The sequence below is a fragment of the Carcharodon carcharias genome, chromosome 17 (genome assembly GCF_017639515.1).
Source record: "Carcharodon carcharias isolate sCarCar2 chromosome 17, sCarCar2.pri, whole genome shotgun sequence".
Lineage (NCBI taxonomy): Eukaryota > Metazoa > Chordata > Chondrichthyes > Lamniformes > Lamnidae > Carcharodon > Carcharodon carcharias.
The window spans coordinates 92,468,475-92,493,734 of record NC_054483.1 but is presented as its reverse complement, the minus strand read 5'-3'; the positions used below and the strand labels follow the sequence as shown (position 1 = coordinate 92,493,734).

At 41.4% G+C, this 25,260-nt stretch overlaps 1 protein-coding gene across 1 annotated transcript in view; it reads right to left on the bottom strand.

Annotated features, from left to right (window-relative positions):
- Window positions 1–463: 463 nt before the first annotated feature.
- LOC121289836 (adhesion G protein-coupled receptor A3) overlaps window positions 464–25,260 on the bottom strand; it is a 553,143-nt gene continuing 528,346 nt past the window's right edge. The window contains exons 18-19 of the mRNA XM_041209725.1: window positions 6,942–7,037; window positions 464–2,365 (exon numbers count right to left, since the gene is read on the bottom strand). Of these exons, the coding sequence (XP_041065659.1) occupies window positions 1,129–2,365; window positions 6,942–7,037 (1,333 nt within the window). The 3' untranslated portion in view covers window positions 464–1,128. The remainder of the gene's footprint in view (window positions 2,366–6,941; window positions 7,038–25,260) is intronic.

Below are 25,260 nucleotides of genomic sequence, written 5' to 3'. Positions count from 1 at the left end.
GATGACAAATTGGGTTTGAAGACTTTTTTTTTTGCTTTTTTTTTACTAATAGACATGGTGATATCTGCATTTACTGGAAACAACAATTCATTATACAGTGTACACTGTAACATACACCAGGCACTGCATGCTCTGCACAGACAACTGAAAACTGTCATCTCTAGCACAGTTATAGCATTAACCTTACACATGTGGTGTGGCACTTTAGCTAGTGAAGTAGTCCAATGACTGTATTTCTGCATTATGGTATCATTTACACGGATCAAAAAAGGATAAGACGCTATTGGTCTTTACATTACCAAAATGATTAGGTTTTACATAGAATAGCAGATGGCTGAGTGATGATGGTTTAACTGAACAAAAATCATGCATGTTACAGCAGCATGTACTGTATGCCTAAATATAGACTTAATACACAATTTCTTCCTACAAAGTTAAAGAGCCAATACCCTTTTTCATTTGATATTGTGGGAAAGATTTATTTTGTATGCTTTGTGTAATAAACTGGAACCCATCTACATTGAATAGTGCCAATTAAAATAAAAGGCCCACAGTTACCCGACTGTGTACAGGATTCTTTTAAAAATTTATTAACCTGATGATATATATCAATGAATAACTAGCACTCATAAAAAATAATTACAAATGATAAATTTATCCTCTGAAGAAATTGCACATAATATTGTTTTTACTGATGACTGGGGGATCTTTAACAAACATTAGGATGGTACTTGTGCTTGCCATCCAAAGGGCTACTGTCTCTTTAATAGAACAGTAATGCTTATCTTACTTTTTGGCTGCTTACTTAGAAGAAACCATTACATTGATAGAAAAATAATCCAAAGCTTCAACTTAATTATGATATATCTGCAGACTAATCTTTCAATAATGTCCACATTGTGGTAACACAAATGCATCCTTTGTAGTTTGAAATACAAATACATAATATAATACTGCTCTTATGATACTTTGTGCTGTACAAATATAGATGCATACATACAAATATGCAAATGTAACTTGAAATCTGCACAATGAATTATGTAAACAAACACATAAGCATTATACAAAATTTATATACAACTTTTTGTCGCTATAATGATTTAAATTTGTAGTCATGAAACTCAAAAACTACACAGTAGTTTCATTTTTCCAAGGACCAGTCCTTATGTTTCCTGTACTGTCTGAAGTATAAATCATGGCTTCATGCAGGTTTCCCTTCAGTATTCCATTTTGGTTGGTTACACTTAGAGGACATGATTGTCTCCGTGACTGCATCTCAAAAGTGACTCCTTGGTGCAAAGCTTCTGTACTGACACCACTGTCTACAGCTTTATTACAGCCATATAACACTGTGCTGGCATCACTGCTTTCAGGCTGGCAGACATTGGGGCACTGATCACTTTTTGCACAGACAACTTGCCTTTGGATGGACTGGCTGTCCTGGATACTGTGATGACTTTCTGTATGTGAGCTGTGGACACTTCCATCTATGCTGGAAGGAATATGATAGGCATATTCTCTCTGGGCTGTGGACCTGCTGTGTCGAATGAAGTGTCGTGGTTTAGTTCGGCTTTTCTGACATCTGTGGATATGCATTGCCGGTCTACATGTACCATCTGCACGCAGATGAATATCCCCATCATCATCAATAATTTGTTCATTGTGCATTTTGGCACAACATGGTGTAACTGGTGAAAGGCAATTTACATGATTCTGAACAGCGTGTAGATTAGTTAACTTACAGAGTCCAGAGACAGAATGATTGCAACTGGATGATGATTTGCTGGGACATGGAGAATCCAGCAGGCATGGAACATGAAGCTGAGCATCACCATTCATGGTTACTTGTGGTCGAACATTCATTTGAACAGCATATGTATTCCGATTTGATTTGCAGCATGACCACCAACAATGCCAGACATCATCACGTTTTGCACAGTGATGAACCAGAATAAAGAGTCCTAGGGTTACTGAGACTGCTCCATATAGGCAACTAAAGATCATATCTAGGAAGTGTCCTTGTGAGACTGCGAGGGCTCCAAAGGTCCACATAGCAATAAAGAGAAACAGGGTGAACACGGAAGCACGAAGCTGAGCTTTAAATGAATGCTCATTTTCCAACATTGAGGAAGAGATCATTGAACATGTATGTGACACGGAGCTGGAGTCTGTTACATGACTGGGGCCTACCTCCGTGCTGGCCAATCGCTGTTGCTCTTCTGTCATCTCCTTTAGCTCGTATTTCTTCCCTGGATGACGCTTCAGTTGCACTAATGTACACAGAAAATAGACACAACTAACAAGCACAATGAAAGCAGCAGGCCCATAAAATGCACCAAGACTAGGCTCCCATGCCATCCAGCAACTGTGGATAAAAAAAAACACATTAAAATGGGAAAATAACTAAGTGATATATTGAAAATGAGCATGTAGGACATTGAAGCCAGAAAATAATCCACCAAAATTATCTGACCTATCAGTACAAATGAGAAGGAACAGTCATGACTGACTTTAAAAATCAGGTTACAATGTGAGGTTTTCCACACTCAAACACTGGAGGTCATTTCATCTCAGGAAGTAGTTGGTGATGGCAAATTGGTTTCACACACCTCTGAAAAATAGGGTGAGTGCAAGATGGGCTGCTAATTCACCATAGGCCACTTTACAGTACTGTCCAAGAAGAATAACACATCCATTGTTATTTAAACAGAAATTGAGCCTATGAATATCTGCAAATATGATCATCAAAGAGGAAACTTCTAGAAAGATTCATGGGGTACCCAGCTCTGCAAAGGTAGGTTTCTTACCCAACAGTATTATGCAATATAGTCAGAATTCGCCTCTGCCTAGGATCAAGAAATTTCTGACATCATTGTGTTAATCGATATGATCCACTAGGACCTTGAACCAAATTCACACTGTAAGATAAAGTATTTGATGGCAAATAAGCCACTCCTATAACACACATTTTCTTTTGTGAAGTCTGATTTCACCAGCCAATATGATAACTGAAAAAATGTAATTATATACAAGTCCACCTGTACCTTAGGTAAGTGGAACGCCAAATACAGAAAAGAGAGATTCCCAAACACAGAAAAAAAATCACAAAATAAAAGCTCATGGTGTAGGGGTAACATATTAGCATGAAAAGAAGATTGGTTGTCTGGCAGAAAACAGAGAGTGTGCATAAATAGGTATTTTTCTGACTGGCAGGGTGTGACACGTGGAGTCCTGCAGGGGTCTGTGCTGGGGCTTCAGCTTTTTACAATTTATAGCAATGACTTAGATGAGGGGAGTGAAGGCATGGTAGCTAAATTGTGGATGACACAAAGATAGGAAGGAAGGTTTGTTGTGAAGAGGACATGAAGAGGTTGCAGATGGATATAGATAGGTTGAGTGAGTGGACAAAAATCTGGCAGATGGAATATAATGTGGGAAAATGTGAAGCTGTTTACTTTGGCAGGAAGAATATAAAGGCAGAATATTACTTAAAAATGGAGAGCGTCTGCAGAATTCCAAGGTGTAGAGGGATTTAGGTGTTCTAGTGCATGAGTCAAAAAAGTTAGTATGCAGGTACAGTAAGTAATTAAGAAGGCGAATGGAATGCTCTCCTTTATTATGAGAGGAGTTGAACATAAAAGTAAAGACGTTGTACAGGGCATTGGTGAGATCACATTTTGAATACTGTGTGCAGGTTTGGTCTCCTTATTTAAGGAAGGATGTAAATGCATTGATGGCGGTTCAGAAGAGGTTTACCAGTTTGACACCTGGAATGAGCAGGTGGTCTTATGAGGAAAGGTTTGACAGACTTGGATTGTTTTCACTGGAGTTTAGAAGGGTGACTTGATTGAAGTACATAAGATCCTGAACAGTCTTGACAAGGTGGACATGGAGAGGATGTTTCCTCTTGTGGGTAAGTCCAGAATTAGGGGGCACGTTTTAAAATTAGGGCTGGTCTTTTTAGAACAGTGATGAGGAGAAACATTTTCTCTCAGAGAGTTGTGTGACTTTGGAACTCTTTGCCTTAGAAGGTGGTAAAGGTGGGGGTCACTGAATACTTTTAAGGTGGAGGTAGATTAATTCCCTTGCCTAACAAGAATCTAAGGTTATCGGTGGGAATGTGGAATTCAAAACACATACAGATCAGCCATGATCTTATTGAATGATGGAAGCAGGCTTGAGGGGCCAAATGGCCTATGTCTGCTCCTCTTTCATACGAACAAGGAGCAGTAGTCCATTCAGTCCCTTAAGCCTGCTCTCCCATTTAATAAGATGATAGCTGATCTGATAGTAACCTCAACTCTACGTCCCACCTACTGCTGATAACTTATCAACCCCTTGATTACCAAGAATCTGTCCACCTCTGCCTTAAAAATATTCAAAGACTCTGCATCTTTCACCTTTTCAGAAAGAGAGTTGCAAAGACCACGACCCTCTGAGTGAAAAAGATTCACCTCAACTCTGTCTTAAACGGGTGACCCCTTATTTTTAAACAGTGACCCCTAGTTCTAGATTCTTCTACAAGAAGAAACATCCTTTCCACATCCACCCTGTCAAGACCCTTCAGGATCTTATATGTTTCAATCAAGTCGCCTCTTACTCTTCTAAACTCCAGTGCATACAAGCCTAGCCTATCCAACCTTTCCTCATAAGATAACCCATCTGTTCCAGATAATAGTCTGGTAAACCTCTGAACTGCTTCCAATGTATTTACAACCGTCCTTAAATAAGGTGACCAATACAGTAATCCAAATGTGGTCTCATTAGTGCCCTGTACAACTGAAGTATAACCTCCCTACTTATGTATTCAATTCTCCTCACAATAAATGATAACATTCCATTAGCTTTCCTAATTACTTGCTGTACTTGTATACTAGCCTTTTGTGATTCATGCACTAGGACGCCCAGATCTCGCTGTACCACAGAGCTCTGCAATCTCTCATCGTTTCGATAACATGCTTCTCTTTTATTCTTCCTGCCAAAATGGACAATTTCACATTTTCCCACATTATACTCCATCTGCCACATCTTTGCCCACTCATTTAACCTATCTATATCTGTTTGTAGCCTCCTTATGTCCTCTTCACAACTTACTTTCCTACCTATCTTTGTGGCATCAGCAAATTTGGCAACCATCTCTTCATCCAAGTCTTTTATATAAATTGTAAACAGTTGAGGTCCCAGCACTGATCCCTGTGGCACACCACTCACTACATCTTGCTAACCTGAAAAAGACCCATTTATGCCTACTCTCTGCTTCCTGTTGCCAGCCAACCTTCTATCCATACCAATATGTTACCCCTATACCATGAGCTTTTATTTTCCACAATAGCCTTTGATGTGGCACTTTATCAAATGCCTTCTGGAAAGCTAAGTACAGTACTCCACTGGTTTCCCTTTATCCACAGCACATACTACTTCCTCAAAGAACTCCAATAAGTTGGCTAAACACAATTTCCCTTTCAAAAAACCATGTTGACTCTGATCTTATCCAATTGCTCATGCATATATCACCCCCCACACCATGAGCTTTTATTTTTCTGTGCTTTCTTTTCTGCGTTTGGGAATCTCACTTTTCGGTGTTCATAGATTCCCAATCACAGAAAACTGAGATCTCCAAACACAGAAAACTGAGATCTCCAAACACAGAAAACTGAGATCTCCAAACACAGAAAACTGAGATCTCCAAACACAGGAAAGTGATGGTTTCAAACACAGAAAAGAAAACACAGAAAAATAAAAGCTCTTGGTGTAGGGGTAACATATTAGCATGAACAGAAGATTGGTTGGCTGGCAAAAAACAGAGAGTATGCACAAATGGGTCTTTTTCTGATTGGCAGGATGTGATGTGGAGTCCCGCAGGGGTCTATGCTGGGGCCTCAGCGGAAGAATTGTAGCTAAATTTGTGGATGACACAAAGACAAGAAGGAACGTTTGTTGTGAAGAGGACATGAAGAGTTTGCAGATGGAATATAATGTGGGAAAATGTGAAGTTGTTTACTTTGGCAGGAAGGAAAAAAACAGAATATTATTTAAACAGAGTCTGGCTGCAGAATTCCAAGGTGTAGAGGGATCTAGGTGTTCTAGTGCATGAGTCACAAAAAGTTAGTATGCAGGTACAGCATGTCATCAAGAAGGCTAATGGAATGCTATCCTTTATTACGAGAGGAATTGAACATAAAAGTAAGGATATTATGCTTCAGTTCTACAAGGCATTGGTCAGATCACATCTTGAATACAGTGTGCAGGTTTGGTCTCCTTTTTTAAGAAAAGATGTAAATGCACTGGAGGCGATTCAGAGGAGGTTTACCAGTTTCATACCTGGAATGAGCAGATGGTCTTGTGAGAAAAGGTTTGACAGGCTGGGCTTATTTCCACTGGAGTTTAGAAGAGTGATGGGTGATTTGACTGAAGTATATAAGATCCTGAACGGTCTTGACAAAGTGGACGTGGAGAGGATGTTTCATCTTGTGGGTGAGTCCAGAACTAGAGGCCACTATTTTAAAATTAGGGCTGGGCCTTTTAGGACAGTGATGAGGAGAAATCTTTTCTCTCAGACAGTTGTGCGACTTTGGAACTCTCCGCCTCAGAAGGATCACTGAATATTTTTAAGGTGGAGGTAGATAAATTCTTGTTAGGCAAAGGAATCAAAGGTTATCGATGATAGGTGAGAATGTGGAATACAAAACACATACAGATCAGCCATGATCTTATTGAATGGTGGAAGCAGGTTGGAGGGGCCGAATGGCCTACTCTGGCTCCTATTTCATATGTTCGTAGATTCCCAAACACAGAAAACTGAGATCTCCAAACACAGAAAATTGAGATTCCCACACAAAAGAAAGATTCCCCAAAACAGAAAAGTGAGATTCCTTAAACAGAATAGAGAAATCTCCATGGATAGGAACGTGCCATTCAACCAATGCAGAAAAGCTACTCACTATGGTGCATTGTCTTCACTCCCATAATTGTTGATATTTGTTGCAGCTGTGATTCCACAAATTATGAAAGGAATGCCCCCTCCGATCAAATAAAACCTGGTAAGATCAGCGACAGAGTTAAAATGACATAAAACAAACTGAAAAGGTAGGAAAATTGCAGATTAATAAATACTGACAGATGACAAGAAACACAGAACATTTTTGCATTAACCCCGGTATAATACAAAAAAAACAAACCATTTATATTGCGGAGACAGCTGGCAGAGCTGACAGCGGGCACTGCTAAGTGGATGTATATTAGCCCCCAGAGGGGTTCAACTGAGTCTATACTGTAAATGGCCTGGATCTCCAAAGAATTTTTATTTTAAGTGTAGATCATCGCTGTCCTTGATCAACTAAAACTATGGGAGATCGGGGCTGGCAACCACTCCTCCAGCGGCAGCCATGTGCTGGAAATTTTAACAGGCATGGACAGATATGTGCCAGAGATGGATCCAAAATGGCAATTGTGCCCTTTGGACCCATGCTAATGAGATGGACTTCCACTGACTTTGGAAGCTCCTGTGTGGATAGAAAGGAGTGCACTGTTGGGTGCAATATTTTACATTTTTTGTTCATATCATTTTAAACATATTCCAGTTAAAAACTGATAAGTAACTTTGAGCAATTTGAAGTATTTGTATGATCTTCCTACTGTAACAATACTGGGATATACTTCAGTTTGAGGCCAATATTTTCTTCTGACTACAGTAAAAGATTAATACAGAATTAAAAGTAAAATAAATCATGTATTCCTGCAGATAATTGGCAATTACAAAATGATATTAAACATCACATTATGATATTGGAAATTCACCCAAGGTACATTCCTGCAAAATGAGCCTCTGGTTAACACATGGTACTTTAATTATAGCCCGTATCACCTTATAAATTCTTCATTAATGTAGCTAGAACTGAATATGTTTGAAATAGGAATTATTGGGCAAAATTGGCACAGCTCTTCATTGAAGAGACAGGTTTATAGACCCCTCAACACCCTATAAAGCTAAATGATTCTGCATTATTTAATGCAGTGTTGAAGAAAGGAGGGAAGATGGACCATTTTGTCAAACAACAGTATGTTAGCACATATTCTTGCCCTTGCCCCATTTAGGTGGCACTGTGCTGCAGATGAGTCTTGAGTTTGTTTACATATGAGAAGGGAAGATGGCAGATAGCCTCCTTAGTGCATGATATGCTTTTGTATATTTCTTCATTACCAGTTACTTAGGGGAGATGGTGATGTAGTGGTAATGTCACTGGACTAGGAATTCAGATGCCCAGGCTAACACTCTGGAGGCAATGGTTCAAATTCCATCATGGCAGTTGGTGGAATTTAAATTCACTTATTAAAATCTGGAATTGAAAGCTAGTCTCGGTAAACATAGCATCAAAGAAGGTTCATGGCACAGAAAGAGGCCACAACCTATCAAGCCTGCGCCGGCTGAAAAACTAGCCACCCAGCCTAACCCAACTTTCCAGCATTTGGTCTGTAGCCCTGCCGGTTATGGAGATTTGGGGTGCATATCCAGACACCTTTTAAATGAACTCAGGGTTCCTGCCTCTACTACCCTTTCAAGCAGTGAGCTCCAGACCCCCATACCCCTCTGGGTGAAAAACCTTTTCCTCGTCTCCCCTCTAATCTTTCAACAAACCACTTTAAATCTATGCCCCCTAGTCACTAAACTCTCTGCTAAGGTAAATAGGTCCTTCCCATCCACTCTATCCATGCCCCTCACAATTTTGTACATCTCAATCAAATATCCCCTCAGCCTCTTCTGTTCTAAGGGGAATAACCCCAGCTTATCCAATCCTTCCTCATAGCTGCTATTTTCCAGTTCTGGCAACTTTCTCGTAAATCTCCTCTGTACCTCTCTAATGCAATTACATCCTTTCTATAATTAGGTGACCAGTACTCAAGTTGTGGCCTAACTAATGTTTTATATAGTTCCAGCATAATCTCTCTGATCTTATATTATGTGCCTTGGCTAAAAAATGAAAGGGTTCCATTTGTCTTCTTAACCACCTTATCAACCTGTCCTGCTACCTTCACGGATCTGTGGACATTCACTCCAAGGTCTCTCACTTCCTCTACACCACTCAGTATCCTCACATTTATTGTGTAATACTAATGTTTGAACCACCCTAAATGCATCACCTCACACTTCTCTGGGTTGAATTCCATTTGCCACTTTTCTGACCACCTGACTAGTCAGTTAATATCTTCATGCAGTCTACAGCAATCCTACTTGCTATCAACCGTGCAGCCCAATTTTTGTGTCATCTACAAACTTCCTGATCGTTACCCCTATATTTACATCCAAATCATCAATATATACCACAAAAAGCAGGGGAACTAGAACTAGTACTGAGCCATGTGGAACCCCACTGGAAACAGCCTTCCAGTCGCAAAAACATCCATCAACAATCACCCATTAGTTTCCTGCCACTGAGCCAATTTTGCATCCAGCCTGCTACATTCCCCAGGATCCCAATGACTTTTATTTTTTTAACTAGTCTGCCATGTGGGGCCTTGACAAAAGCCTTACTAAAATCCATGTAGACCATATTGACTGCATTACCCTCATCAATCCTCCTTGTTAATTCCTCAAAAAGTTTAATCAAATTGGTCAGACACGATCTTCCCTTAACAAATCCACGCTGACTGTCCTTGATTAATCCACGCTGACTGTCCTTGATCTTCCCTTAACAAATCCACGCTGATTGTCCTTGATTAATCCACGCTGACTGTCCTTGATCTTCCCTTAACAAATCCACGCTGACTGTCCTTGATTAATCCACGCTGACTGTCCTTGATCTTCCCTTAACAAATCCACGCTGACTGTCCTTGATTAATCCACGCTGACTGTCCTTGATTAATCCATGCCTTTCTAAGTAACAGTTTATCCTGCCCCTCAGAAGAGATTCCAATGATTTGCACTACTGGGGTCAGACTGACTGGCTTGTAATTATTCGGTCTATCCCTCGCTTCCTTCTTAAACAAAGGCACAATGTTAGCAGAACTCCAATCATTTGGCACTTCACTTGTGTCCAAAGAGGATGGGGAAATGATGGTCAGAACTTCTGCAATTTTCTCCCTTACTTCTTTTAACATCCTGGGGTACATTTCATCCAGTGATTTATTCACTTTTAAGGATGCTAACCCACTTAATACTTCCTCTCTCCCTATGTTTATCACATCCAATACTTCACACCCCTCCTCCTCCTTAACTATGATGTCTTCATTGTCCTACTCTTTTGTGAAGCCAGATACAAAGTATTTATTAAGAACCATACCCACATCCTCTGCCTCCACACAGTTGCCTTTTTGGTCTTTTATGGGTCTTATTCTTTCCTTAGTTATTCTCTTACTCTTCATGTATTAATAAAACATCTTTGGGTCTTCCATGATTTTACTCACCAATATTCATTCACGCCCTCTCTTTGCTTTCCTAATTTCCTTAATTTCACCCCTCCTCTTCCTATACTCCTCTCAGCTTTCTGTAGTATTGAATTCTCAATGTCCAACATAAGCTTTCCTTTCAACTATCTGAAGAAGGGTGATATGGACTCGAAACGTTAACTCTGTTTCTCCCTCCACAGATGCCATCAGACCTGCTGAGTTTTTTCTAGCATTTTGTGCTTTTGTTGTATACACTTTCCTTTTAAGTCTTATCATGCCCTGTAAGCTCCTTGACATCCAGGGGGCTCTAGATTTGGCTGTCCCACTCTTTTCCTTTGTGAACATATGTTTACTCTGAACCCCTTGCATCTCCACTTTGATTGCCTCCCAAGGCTCTGACCCTGATTTACCTTCAAGTAGCTAAATCACTCCTCAGCTTAGTAAAATTGGCCATATCCCAATTTAGAACTTCAACTCCTGTTTTATCTTTGTCCTTTTCCATAATTATGTTAAAACTAATTGAATTATGATCACTACCACAAAAACGCTCTCCCACTGTCACTCCTTCCAGCTGTCCAGCTTCAATTCTTAAAACTGAGTCGAGAACCATACCCTCTCTTTTTGGGCTTGCTACATACTGACCAAAAAAGTTCTCCTGAATGCACCTTAAGAATTCTATTTCCTCCATTCCTTTGAGACTAAAACTATCCCAGTTAATATTGGGGTAGTTAAAATCCCTGACTATTACTCCCTACTGTTTTTGCATTGTTTAGAGATTTGCTTACATATTTGCTCTTCTATCTACCTCTGACTGTTTGGGGATCTATAGTATACTCCCAGTAGTGTGACTGCCCCTTTTTTGTTCCTAAGCCCAATCCATATAGCCTAAATTGATGCTCCTTCTAACATATCATCCCTCCTCATAGCTGTAATTGTTTCTCTAACCAAAATTGCCAACCCCCCTCCCTTTTTATCCCCTGTTCTATCTCATTTGAAACACTGTAATCAGAACTGTTGAGCTGCCATTCCTGTCCCTCTTTAAGCTATGTTTCTGTAACAGATATGATATCACACTGCCAAGTCTCTATCTGTGCCCTCAGCTCAACTGCTTTATTTGCTATACTCCTTGCATTGAAGTATACACCCTTGAGCACTGCCAAATTCTCTTTTTTATTTTCTATCTTTTGTTTCCTCTGTTTTCCAGACTCACTCACTGATTTTCTGCCTTCCATTACCATTTCTGATTTTGCCCCATCTGAGTCTACCCTCAGGTTCCTATCCTCCTGCCAAACTATTTAAGCCCTCCTAACAGCACTAGCAAACCTTCCAGCAAATTTATTGGTCCCGAACTCATTGAAATGTAAACTGTCTGGCTGGCATGGGTCCCACCTCCCCCAGAGCCAATCCCAATGACCCAGGAATCTGAATCCTTCCCTATTACACCATCTCTCCAGCCACATATTCAACAGCTCCAACCTGCTATTTCTATGCTCACTAGTGTGTGGCACTGGTAGTAATCCGATTGCTACCTCTGAGGTCCTGCTTTTCAATGTCTTGCCTAGCTCCATACAATCTGCTTTTAGCGTCTCTTCCCTCTTTCTACTTATGTTGTTGGTACCAATGTGAACCACAATCTCTGGCTGTTCACCCTCCCCCTTAAGAATGTCTTGCAGCCGCTCTGTGATATCCTTGACCCTGGCACCAGGAAGGCAACATACCATCCTGGAGTCATGTCTATGGTTGCAAAAATGCCTCTCTGTTCACCTAACTATTGGATCCCCTATCACTATTCCTCATTCACTCTTCTTCCTTCCCACCCATGCGGCCGAGCCACCTATGGTGCCTCTTAATGAATCCATCATTGATTGTCGTAAAAACACATCTGGTTCACTAATGTTGTTTAGGGACAGAAATCTTCCATCCTAGCCTGGTCTGGTCTACATGTGACTCCAGACCCACAGCAATGTGGTTGTCTCTTAACTGCCCTCTGAAATGGTCTAACAAGCCACTCAGTTCAAGGGCATTTAGAGACAGGCAACAAATGCTGGCCTTTCCAGTGATGCCCACATCCCATTAAAGAATAAAAAGACTAAAGCAAGGTGCAATCAGCTTTATTCCAAGGCTTTATGATGTCAAAATGTAAACATGAACATTTAAAAATGCAAAATATTTGAGTTTATTTTAATTCCCCATAATTTTTATTTGACAACACTACAAACCCTTGTTTCAAAATGTAAATTAATTTTGGCTATGAATAAATGGACAAGCAGGTCCCCAAGCAATTAAATGTATTTCTTTCACTAGGCATGTGATTCAATCAATTCAAAACATTATCTGAAATTGTATTGCTGCTGTGCACAGCAGAATCAAACCTAAATGAATTATCAGACATTTTAGAGCACTATTTGAAAGTAAATTACGATCAAGATGTCCTTCTCCCTTTCACAAAAGAGAACCACTATTTATCTGTTGCTGGTAATCAGGATAACAGTTTCAGATAACTGCCTCTTTATGAAGATGACATTTGCAACCATACAAGGTAAGGAAAATGAAGTACGGAATACAAAAATAGAATAAAAGTATGTTGCTACTTAAGTCATAGCAACATACCTGCTCAGTATTTCCAGCATTTTCAGATTTTATTTTTGACAGCCTCAGGGAGCACTCCTTCTGGGCCAGGAGGAGCAGGAGTACTTCCTCCCAATCACCAAAGCTCCCCCCACCATCCCAAATATCAAAACCCTGTTGTAAGTTGTTGGGCAGAGTTCAGTAGGTCTTAAGATACTTGTATTCTTAGGTAGTTCAACAGTTAATATTTACTAACTACTAGAAACGATATACATAGGCACAGTAAAGGTTTAAGCCAGGAGCTGTCTCCATTCTTGCTTCTACATACAGCTCTATCCAACACTACACTGACCCCTAGGTGCATGTCATGTGTTTTATTACATCATTATGCCGGCAGTACTGTATTCAGTCCATGTTAATCCTTTATGTGCCAGACCCTTAAACTATACCTCCTCCCAAGTCTTTATCCAACATATTTACAAGTTATCCCAGTTTACCCCATGTATTACATCATTACTACTACCCGATCCCCTCTGCTCAAGTCTCTGAGTTCATTGGTTCAGTTGGTCTGGAGGCCTTATAGCCCTTCCATGTCTTGTTCTCACTAATGCCAGAGGAGTGATAGACTCTGAAGCTGCAGGTTAACTTTGTTGAATCGGAGGTTGTTCTGGCATCTGGGTGTCTTTTCATTCTCTTTTACTGTTCTTTGGCATTGAATCACTCTTTGTCAATTCCCCAATTGTAGTGATAGATGACGGTTGGTTTATCCCACTCTTAATGAGGTGGACAAATTCTGGGCTCATTTCTATAGTTTTTTTTTCTCTTCTTCTTTTGTGTGGCTCTCCGTGGTGCATGCTGGGATGGAAGATGACTCTTCCTGTTGTGGGGGTGTGACTTGGTAATAATCTCACCTTTGGGTTTGGCTTTTTGGTGTGCTGTCATCAACGGATGGCTGCTACTTTGTTCCAGCATCATTTGTGGCATTGTCATGCTGGCTGGGGATTGCAGTGTTTGCTCTGTGGTCTAACGGTGTCTCCCTCCAAGTGGGATCGGAGCCTGATGTTGAGGCTCTTCTCATTGCTGGTTCCTCTCTTGACTGTCATCTACTCAAGGTGTCTTGGTAACCATGTGAGTGGTTGGCTGGTCTGACCAATGAGGGGCTTCTAGCACCTGGTTAGGGATGATGTGCAACAGCTCAAAGGTTTGTTTGCTGCCATACCTTAATGGTTCCAGAATATTGCCTATGACCGGAAGTTGGATTCCTCTGGGCTCGTGAAGTGGTGTGTCTGTTGTTCATAGCCAGATGCCTCTGAGCCACAGCTCATGTCCAACAGGACTGTAATATTGGCTCCCACGTCCAATTTGAAGTTTGTGAGATGGCCATTAACCAAGGTATCACACTGAAGAACAAAAATCCAAGATTTTTGACCTCACCCAATATGCATGGCTGTCTGCTTGGTGTGCTTCTTGACCTTGTAAATCCTCTTGGGATCTTCTGTGTGTCTTGATGTTTTGGGTTTGCACAGATTCATGAAGTGTCCTATTCGGTTACATTGAAAGTATTGGGCTGAAATTGCCGGACACTGGTCGTGCCTGTGGGGGCACTTTGCTCCACAGTGATGGCATGGTCACTCTGCTGGTCAGTTAGGGTATTGCTTCCCTTGGCCTGGAGTGTTTCTGAGCTGTTTTATTAACTGGACAGTGGGGTTTACTTTATGGTCTGAAAATGCGGCTTGGTGAGTGGGGTGGGGCCCGCTCACCGAGTCATAAAATGACACATGGTGACATCAGGCGGGTGTCCTGATGTCACCGCGCATCATTTAGATCTTTAGTTTGGCGGGCACGCAGCTGAGTCAGCTGCACGCCCGCCGAACTGTCAAAGGCCTATTAAGGCCATTTAAATATCAATTAAACTAATAAACTGAGCTGCCTGTCCAACCTTAAGGTTGGCGGGCAGGCGAAGAGCCCAGGCGGCCTTCCTCACAGGCGGGATGAGGTTTCATGAAGAGTTTATAAATTAAATACAGTTTTTCATTAATGTTCATTGACATGTCCCAGCTCATGCGACACTGTCACATGAGGGGACATGTCTTAAAATGTTTTCTTTTCTGTATTTAAATTTTGGGAACTTAAAGAGCAAAAGAGTGCAGGCCCTGACTCAGGGAACCCCCTCCCCCAAAACCCCCGCCCGCACAGGGAGCGCTCAGCGCTTCCGGGCGGCACATCACGTCTGGTGGGCCTTAATTGTCCCGCCCACAATGGCGGCGCGGAGCTGATCGGGGCCTGCCCCCTCACAACCCCCCTGATGGGAGGAAAATTCTCCCCTATAGCCCAGTTTGCTTTCTCCCCTTAATATGGATCTGTGCTGCAAATGGGTTTCAGATCTCCTGACAATCTGGATGGTTCTCTCAAGGCTAAGATCTTCCTTCACTTGAAGCACATTCATTAGAAGCATGAGTCCTCTGCTACTCCTACAATTATTCTATCCCTGATTAACTCCGATTTTAGGTCACTGTAATCACAGCCTTCAGTCTCGCTGCATAGCTCATTAATGAAGGAGTTGACAGGCTCTCTTGGCCGCTGGACATTTTTATTAAATTAACCCCTTTCAAGGATTTTGAGGTTAAAATAAGCATTGAATGATTTTAAAACTTCATCAGAATTTGCAGATGATTCATTGATTCCTTGTCTAGCTACTATATCTTCGGCTATCGGACCTCGCAGGTAAAGCAGTGTGTTAACTCTTTCAGCTTCTGCCTTTTTATCCAGACCTGAAGCAATCGTGGCCAAAATATTGCCATCGGCGTGCATGGGCAAGCCCGATTCGCTGATGCGTCCCGACATCATCGCGACTCCTTTCGATCTTGTGTTCGGCGGGCATGCATCGGAGGCTGCTGCATGCCTGCCTAACTGTCAAAGGCCTATTAAGGCCATTAAGAAAGTCATTAACATCATTAACACCGCTGCCCATTCAACCTTAAGGTTGCCGGGCAGGTGAAGATCCCAAGCGGCCTTCACGTTTTCCAGGAAATCTCATCCACGGGCAGGATGAGGTTTCCTGAAGGTTGAATAAAATGATTAAGTAATTTTTGCTAGATGCACAAACATATCCCAGCTCATGTGACACTGAGGGGACATGTTTAAATCATTTTTTTAGGTCATTTATTGAGAAGTTTCATTATCAACTTAATCTCCCTGAGGCACGGAGCTGCCTCAGGGAGATTGTTATGCTCTTTCGCATGCGCATGCAAAAGAGCGCAGGACCCAACTCTCCCTCCTGCCCCAGCCTGCACAGGTAGCGCTGAGTGCTACCGGCCGTGTATTACACTGTGCAGGCCGATTAAGGCAGCGTAAAATGGCAGTGTAAAATGTAAACACATAGGGCAGAATTTGCTGCCTGTTGGGCAGGTAGGCCCAACCCAATCTCTGGCGGGCGGGGAACTGATCCCGGCCGGAGAAGTGGACCCTGCCGCCATTTTAAGTGGGCGGGCCAATTAAGGCTCGCCCAGCTTGACATCCGCCGGGAAGTGCTATGCGCTTCCTGTGTGGGTGGGGTGGGGGGGGGGAATTCCCCAAATGCGAGAGTGAACTCTTTCACACAAGCGCACATAAGAGCGCACATCTCCCTGAGGCTCAGTGCTACAGTTGTATAAATAATAAAAATAGAAAAAAAAACTCCTTAACATGTCCCCCTCATTTGACAATGTCACACGAGATGGGACATGTTAATAAATTTCACTGAAACTTTAATAAACTTTTTTAAACCCTGCATGAAAGCTCATCCTGCCAATGGATGAGGTTTCATGTTTTTTAAGAAGCCCACCGGGGCTCCTGGCCTGCCCAGTAGCCTTAAGGTTAGATGGGCAGGTCTTTAATTGTTTTAATTATCCTGTCAATGGCCCCAGTAGGCCATTGACAAGTTGACAGGCGGACAGCTGATCTTGCTGTGCCCCCGCCTTCCTGAAAATTTAAATGGGGCGGGATATTGTCGGGGGTTCCCCCGATGTCATCCCATGTCATTTTGCCGTCAGTGAGCAGGCCCCGCCCCCTGCTCGTCGACAGCAAAATGCAGCCCATAAAACGGCAGCGTGCCGCCGACCACGTGCGGCTAGTGGCTCCGTGCCCACCCCCGCCTGCTCCCACCAAGCCCACCCGACATAGGTAAGATTTAGCCCCATGTATCTAAGGAATCTCTTTCTCTAGAGTTTCCAATTGTGTGTTTGATCTCTCTTAGGATAAGTCCAAATTGATGTGGAAGAGTGGATTTCTGATCAATGGTTCAAATTTTTAAATTGCAGGTTTAACTTTAAGAGGTTTCCAAAATCTAAGATAGTGCCACCGTATGCTTCTGCTCAAAGGGCTTTCCCATCCTTGCCAGTTTTGGCGGGCATCCATAGTCATGGCATTTACGATCTCAACATTTAAATTCTTTCAACAACAGCTGCCTGGATCAACTGGTTAGAGTCTTCCCCGCTTTACTGTAATGTTCTCGGATCCTGGAAGCATCAAATCCCGGATTTTGCTGGGTTTTTAAAGCTGCGTGCTAAGTTACAATTAATTTTTAATTCATTTTTATCTTTCCCCTTTTTTCAGAGGAAGCCTGGTTGCCAAGTGTTCAGGCGCTGACTCAGGAATTGGGCTTCTTGGGCTGTGATTCAATCAGCAATTGCTGACCACTGCAGTATTTAAATTTTTCCAGGACTTCTGCTGTCCAGGAATTTTAAATTTTTAACTCGCCCCTGCTAGGACTGCTGACTCTGCACACTCTGGGTATTGAAGCTGGGCTTCAGTGCAGCGAGTAATTTAAAGTCTGCCTTCAGCTTCCAAGCCTTTCTTTGAAGCCTTTCTCTGGCAATTTCTTTCTGCACCTTCGCTTCTTAAGCTTTTCTTCAGGTCAAAATGTTTCTTTGATTTTTTTTTTCCATTTTCCAGGATTTTAATTTGCTTTTGCAGTCTCTGCAAGGATTTGAGTTGCTCCATTCGCTGCCATTATGTTGTAAGGTGTTGGGCGTAGTTCTGTAGGCTTTATTAAGGTATTCACAGTCTTATGCAGTTCAACTGTAAGTATTTATTAACTGCTAGAAACTATATACATGGGTTCAGTAAAGGTCTAAGCTAGGAGCTGTCTCTGTGTTTGCTTCCTACACATGGCTCTGTCCAACACTATACTGAGCCTAGATGTGGGTCATGTGTACTCTTACATCACTGTGTGGGTGGTACTGTACTCAGACCTACATTAATCCTTTATGTGCCTGACCCTTATACTATAAACCCCTCCCACCTTCCCATATAAAACCTGCATCAGGAATTTGACCTCCCTGCAACTCCAGGCCTGGGATCATCATGCACCACCCACAGGATAACAATTGATCTGTTTACTCTTGTGTTTACATACATATTTATGGAAGTACCAATTCACTCACTCTCCACATTAATCCTGAGGCTTCTTGCTGCAGCCAAGTTCATTCTATAGCAGATACAAATGAGAATGATGCCAAATGGTGATTCAACGGTTGTTTTAGTACAATTGTGCAATAATCTACTGAATTAAGTAATGATGTATTCAATGCAATGGCAGATCAATACATGTAAAATATTGAGTGATATCTACTCTGAAATTTGCAGTTAATAAATTAATAACATTTAGTATCCTTGGGAGTCACCCAACTGCAAGAAGGTTACATTTAACATCCAGTTGGACTTAAGAGCTGGCAATCCTTGACTGAACCGAAATTATTACTCTGCATCCTCTGCAAGAGGATTGAATTCCTATCACCTTACAAATACATGAAGAACATGGAAAACATATTGTTAGTTACAGTGTTCAAACATAATAATTTGCTTTTGTTTCTCCTGTTTGAAGTTAGACCTTTTTATATGATCAATATTATAACCCAACAGGGAATTTCAGAAATTAGAAAACAAAGATCAGCCTGTATCCTAGACTTATCACCTGCTATGCAGAGATCTTTAAAGCAATGATGTGCCAGTTCTGCTTGGTTAGGAGCAGCCTCACATCTGGGTCAGAAAGTTGTACGTTTGAAGCACGATACAGGAATGTCAGCTAATTATCCAATTATTTGAGACTAGGAGGCTGGATTCCAGCCAGGCACAGTTAGACCAGGGCACGCTATCAGAATATTTATTGTGATTGAAGAACACTTAAGAAGCACCAACAAATGACTGAAATTTCACACTAACACCACAGATCTGTAGTACTTAATGTTGTGTGGCTGGCAAATTAACTATGTTCTCCATTTACAGCCAATTTTAGTTGAACCTATGTGAGGGCAGGTCAAAGCTTACGTGGACATATGTTAGAATGCAGTGCACCCCAGCCAACATGCTGGCACAGCTATGTATCTATTTAGTTTCAGTCTCATAATCCTTTCTGGAAACCTTTATTTATTCTATAAACGGAGAACACATTAGGCTGCATTTAAAGGACAGTTACTAATCCCTTGCATACATCAGTTTATACAGATACCCTTTTCCCTGCTCCTCATTTCAAGATCAACCTCCTTTTCATCTGGTTCATGCTGGTAGTCACCTGCCTGAATATCCATCAGTTAATGCTGTCAATCTCCTGGTTCTACTATTCTAAAACTCTACTCCCAGCTTCTCTTTCCTTCTTCTTCACAAAAGCACTGTTCCTAGCTTCTGCCTCTTTCATTCTCCCCTTCACTGCTCTGTTCCTTTCATAGACATTCATTTATACCCCCTCCTCTTTCCCTTTCATTTTCCCTCTTCACTCCTCCCTGACTCTCCTCTGCTATCTACTTCCCACCTGTTCAGTATTATGTTGAGGTTTGTTGCTAATGGAAGTGAATTTGATTGCAGTGTACTATTGTAATATCTGTTCTCAAAGGAATTCCTACTTAGAGCTTGCAATGGCCAGGATCACATCCATTAGTAAATAGACCAGATAAGCAGCACAGTGAATTCAGTGCCTGTGAATTCACCCTGAGGGGCAGAGCTTGGTCCATTCTGAGGGAATAGTGCTTGATCCAACCCTGGGAAAGAGCAGTCCCTGGCCCATTCTGAGGTGACGCAGATGGAGGTTGGACCAGGTAATAAGCTGTGTGATCTGGGAATTTTCTGTGTAGCTGTACTTGCAGTTGATGTGGCACAGCAATATAGTTCACTTTAAAAAAAAGCGAAATTGAAAAAAACACTCATCTGGGAATCAAATCACTATCAGTAACAATCCTGTTTCCACTGTTTCCACACTGACCAATTCACACTATGATCAGTCTCCACATCCTCCTGGCTACAACTTCCACCATGTGAATTACTGCACTAAAATACCACGATCAAAGCAGGGGCCAGCTTTCTTAGGAGTTTGCCATAATTTGCCAATCAGATTATTGAGGAAGCAATGACTCCCAACAGTAAGCTAATGCTCTAGGTGGAAGAGGAAGAAAGGGAGTTCAAATATTAACTCGGGGAGTAGGAGGGGATAAATGGTGTCAGTATTCATTAACAGGGTGAGAGTGACGGTGTTAACTGAGAAGGTGGTGGTTTGGAGGTGAGGAGAATGGAGAGATCCAGCATGAACTGACATGGTGGGAGCTTGCCTGTTTGTCTGAATGAGGTGAAGGAGGAAGAAGAGACCCAGCATGAACTAAATTGAAGGAGGATCTATGCTGGAGAGGGAGAAGAGTTCATGATTGAATTAAGGAATTGAGGGAGAAGAGTAGTAATATAAACAGGGAGTAGGGAAGTTTGAAAGAAGAAGTTCAGGCTGAAATTAGATGGGTTTAAAAGAGTGTAAACTGGGGGGCTTGGAGTTGGAAAAAGTTGTCCCTGTGAATGGAGTGGGGCTTTGGAAGGTGTACAACGCATCTGTGTGAATAGGGTCCTGAGTGGATTGAATTACTGGTCAGGGGTTGGATTTAAAATAATTACTTTTAAAGGATAGATGATCTTGTTGGATTGTTGAAAATCCAAATGTCTCTGAAAGAAAAGACATCAGTAAAGTATAAAAGTATCTAAGATTAGCAAGAATGCAAAACTATTTAATGTAAAAATTGATAATGCACCAGCATCTGGCATGTTCAGGGGAGGGCACCATCATTTAGAATGCACGTGCACAACTTAAATTAGCTTCCTGCCATCCAGATGATAGTGATCTTTAAGTCACTGAGACAGCATTTACTACTTCTTATTAGCAAATTTTCTTAAATAGGAAAATTAATTAATCCCTTTCCACTAAAAGATTATGTTCTGCTACTGGGAAGAATTGTTTCAAAATATAAAATCATTAATTCATTTTAAAATGGAAAAGGGAAAACAGTTTTCAGTAAAAGTTTTGCCAATATCCATTCCGAAGTGCAATGCTCACATGCCTTTCACATCATCAGGGTACTTCAAAACATCAAGACAAAGCAACTCACTTGATCAGTACCCCATCCACCACCTTAAACATTCGCTTCCTCCACCAACAGCGCACAGTGGCAGCAGTGTCCACCATCTACAAACAACTTGCCAAGGCCCCTTCAAAAGAACCTACCAAACCCTCTTACACCTCGAAGGACAAAGGAACACCACAACCTGCAAGTTCCCCTCCAAGTCACACACCTTCTTGGCTTAAGGTATTTCTTTAGTGTCATTGTCTCAAAATCCTGGAACTCCCTCCCAAACAACACAAAGACTACAGTGGTTCAAGGAGGCAGCTCGCCATCACCTTTATCAAGTACAATTAGGGATGGACAATAAATGCTGGCCTTGCTAGTGATACTCAAGTCGCTTGAGTGAATTAAGAAAATCAAAAATAACTTGATAACCAATTATTTTTTTAAAAACTGAAATGCAGTCACTGTTATATAGGTAGACGTTGCAGCCATATTGTACACAGCAGGACTTCATAATACTGGAAGATGTACTGAATAAAGTCCTTCAGGTATTTATGTTTTCCCTATTAATATGATTCAAGTAATGTTGGGCATACTTATTGATTAAATTACAAGTCCATGTAATAACTTGATGTTATGCTAAGTTATAAATCAGGGCTTTCTCAAGTTAGCAGCTTTTGTAAAGCTGTTGGGTTGACTTTACCTAGCTTTCTATTCTGAAATGAATCTCTTTTTAAGAATGCATTGTATCTTACATAGCCCCCATCCTAGTCACATCCCCTACTGTATTTTTGTCTGGCAAAAGCTAATTTGTGACTTTCTTTTCCCTAAATTAACAGAAAGGATACTCTTTGATCATCTTTTTTTTTTCTTTTACCCACATACTCTTGAATGTTATTTTAAAGTCAATTTATTTTGTCTGTTTGCCCCTTAGTATTACATCTCATTAATATGGTCACCTCTATGGCTTCACATCTGAATCAATCCACATCAGGAAATATTTTCCTCTGATTTCTAATATTAACAAAAACTCAGCACAATAATAAGGTAGTGAAACCTGCTTCACACTCACACCAACCTTCTTTTATCAACACTAGCAAACTGAGGAAAATGTATCTTACAATGGCTATAGCGCATATTATACAGACTTTAAACTTGGTGCACATCTCCCTCCCTGTCAATTGGTACCAACAATTAGAAAATCACATCAGATAATGAACTATTCTTTGTTTTCTAACTGGTTAGTCAATTATTTCATGCAGAAAAAAATAATTTGCTAGATATTCTAATATTCTTAAGTGAGCTTGCATCATAACCCTTTGCTTTTTATATTCATTTTTGGGTTGCATTTCATAGAATCACGGAATGTTTAGATTGCAGAAGGAGGTCATTTGGTCCATTATGTTCACACCAGCACTGTGCAAGACCAACTCAGCTTGACCCACTCCCCAGCTCTTTCCTCATAGCCTCGAATATTTTTCCCTCCAGGTGCTTATCCAATTTCCTTTTGAAAGCCTCAATTGTATGTGCCTTCTTCATCACATTCTCAGGTAGCGCATTCCAGAATCAAACCAACCGCAGCATAAGAAACTTTTCATCAAGAAGCCATTGGTTCTTTTGCTAATCACCTTAACTCACTGTCATCTGGTTCTCAAACCTTCCAGCCATGGGAGCAGTTTCTCTCTATCTACTCTGCCTGAAAGTCTCATAATTTTGAATATTTCTATCAATCTCTTCTCAACCTGCTCTTCCCTAAGGAGAACAACCCCAGCTTCTCCAATCTAGTCATGTACCTGAAGTCCCTCATCACTGGAACCATTCTCGTGAATCTTTTCTTCACCCTCAAAAATCCTTCCTGAAGTGCAATGCCCAGAATTGAAAACAATACTTCAGTTGAGGTTGGGCCACAGCTTTATAAAGGTTCACCATAACTTCCTTGCTTTTGTACACTATGCCCCTATTTATAAAGCCCAGGAGCCCATTTACCTTTTCACCACTTCCTCAACCTGCTCTGCCACTTTCAACAATTTGTGCGCATATACGTCAAGGTCTTTCAGTTTCTGCTCCCCTTTTGAATTAGACCTCTTATTTTATATTGCCTCGCCTCATTCTTTTTCCCAAAATGTACCACTTCACATTTCTCTGCATTAAAGTCTATCTGCCACAGGTCCGCTCGTTCCATTATCCTCTCTAGTCCTCTTGAAGTCTATCACTATCCTCCTCACAGTTCCCAATACTTCCAAGTATTATATCTTTTGATAATATCACATATTGAAATTGTGCCCTGCACATTTAAGTTTAGGTCATTAATATATACCAAGAAGTGCAGTAGTCTTGGTGTTGAACCCAACTACATGCTGTTCCCCAGCTGAAAAACAACTGTTCACCACTATTTTCTGTTTCCTATCACTCAGCCAATGCTGCATCTATGCTTTCGTTTTTATTCTGTGGGATTCAACTTTGCTGATAAGTCTATTATGTGGCACTTTGTCAAATGCCTTTTGCAAGTCTATGGCCTGAATTTTTCCGTTGGCGTGTGGGTGTGGGCCTGACACACCAGCGCGTAAAAGGATGTGCGATGATGTTGGGTGTGCGTCCCGACATCATCATGCTGTCTCGCGACGTTTCATTCGGCGGGTATGTGCCAGAGTTGGCTGCGCACCCGCCGATAGGTGATAGGCCTATTAGGGCCTTTAATAAATGAATTAATATAATTGTTTACCCTGCACGTCCAACCTGGTGGGCAGGCAAAAAGGCCAAGCGGCCTTCACATTTTTTAGGAAACCTCATCCACAAGCGGGATGAGATTTCTTAAAGCTTTTATCAATTAAATTTAAAATCTTTCTGAAATATAAAACATGTCCCATCTCATGTGACACATTCACATGAGGGAACATGTTTAATTACATTTTTAATTCACTTATTTATTTCTTTAACAATTGCTTCAATCTCCCTGATGCAGCTCCGTGCCTCAGGGAGATAGAAGCGCTCTTTCGCATGCATGCACGACTCTCCTTCCTCCCCGTTGCGTCTTATGCTGGGTGGGCCTTAATTGACCCACCCATGTAAAATGGTGGCGTAAAGCCGATCGCGGGCAGCGGTTGGCTCCACAACCACCCCCGCCTCTCCCGCCGAGCCCGCCTGCCGACTGAAAAATTCAGGCCCATGTACGCCACATTAACTGTACGCCTCATCAACCCTCTCTGTTACCCCATCAAGCAACTCAATCGAGCTAGTTAAACATGATTTGCCTTTAAAACATAAAAGTTGCCTTTCTCTAATTAATCCACAGTCGTCCAAGTGAGCTGTGATAGGAGTGAACAGAGAGGCAGGTTTAGCTTGTTAGGCAAGGGTGAAATGAGGAAATGTCATAGGTTGCTGAATGGATGGCTTTATTGCATTGGCAAAGAAATCCATGAGCTCCTTGTACTTGTTTGTAGGGACGAACATGGAATGAGAGAGGACAGGTGTTTAAGGAGGTGGATAGATAAAAGGAATCCTTGATTATCTTTGCCCTCCAGGACAGTTTTGGAGTAGTGGATGGTTTTAATAGAGGAAAGTGTGCATTGTTTTTCAAATGAACTCGATTACTTTCACTCACAGACGGACCTAGTAAGCTCAAGCGCTGTATGGAGGTCCTGAATGGCATACAGTTTTTCTAATTGCTTCGTACCCCTATATTAGTGTTAACACACTTGACTGGATGAGTATCAATACTCATGACCCTAAAAGGGATAAGTGAGCACAGACCTTGGTTACCCAGAGATGACAATGACACTGATAACAATTTGATCTACATGGAGAACTCAAATTGTTTAAGAAATGGGACAAGCATTTCTCTCCTTTTACATTTTTGCTTGCCTTCTACAATGAACGTCTCCAATATTTCTTTGAGGATTTCCTTGTGTGTGAGCAATGGCAAGAAGAGCAGTTGACAAAGTAAAAAGATTACTGA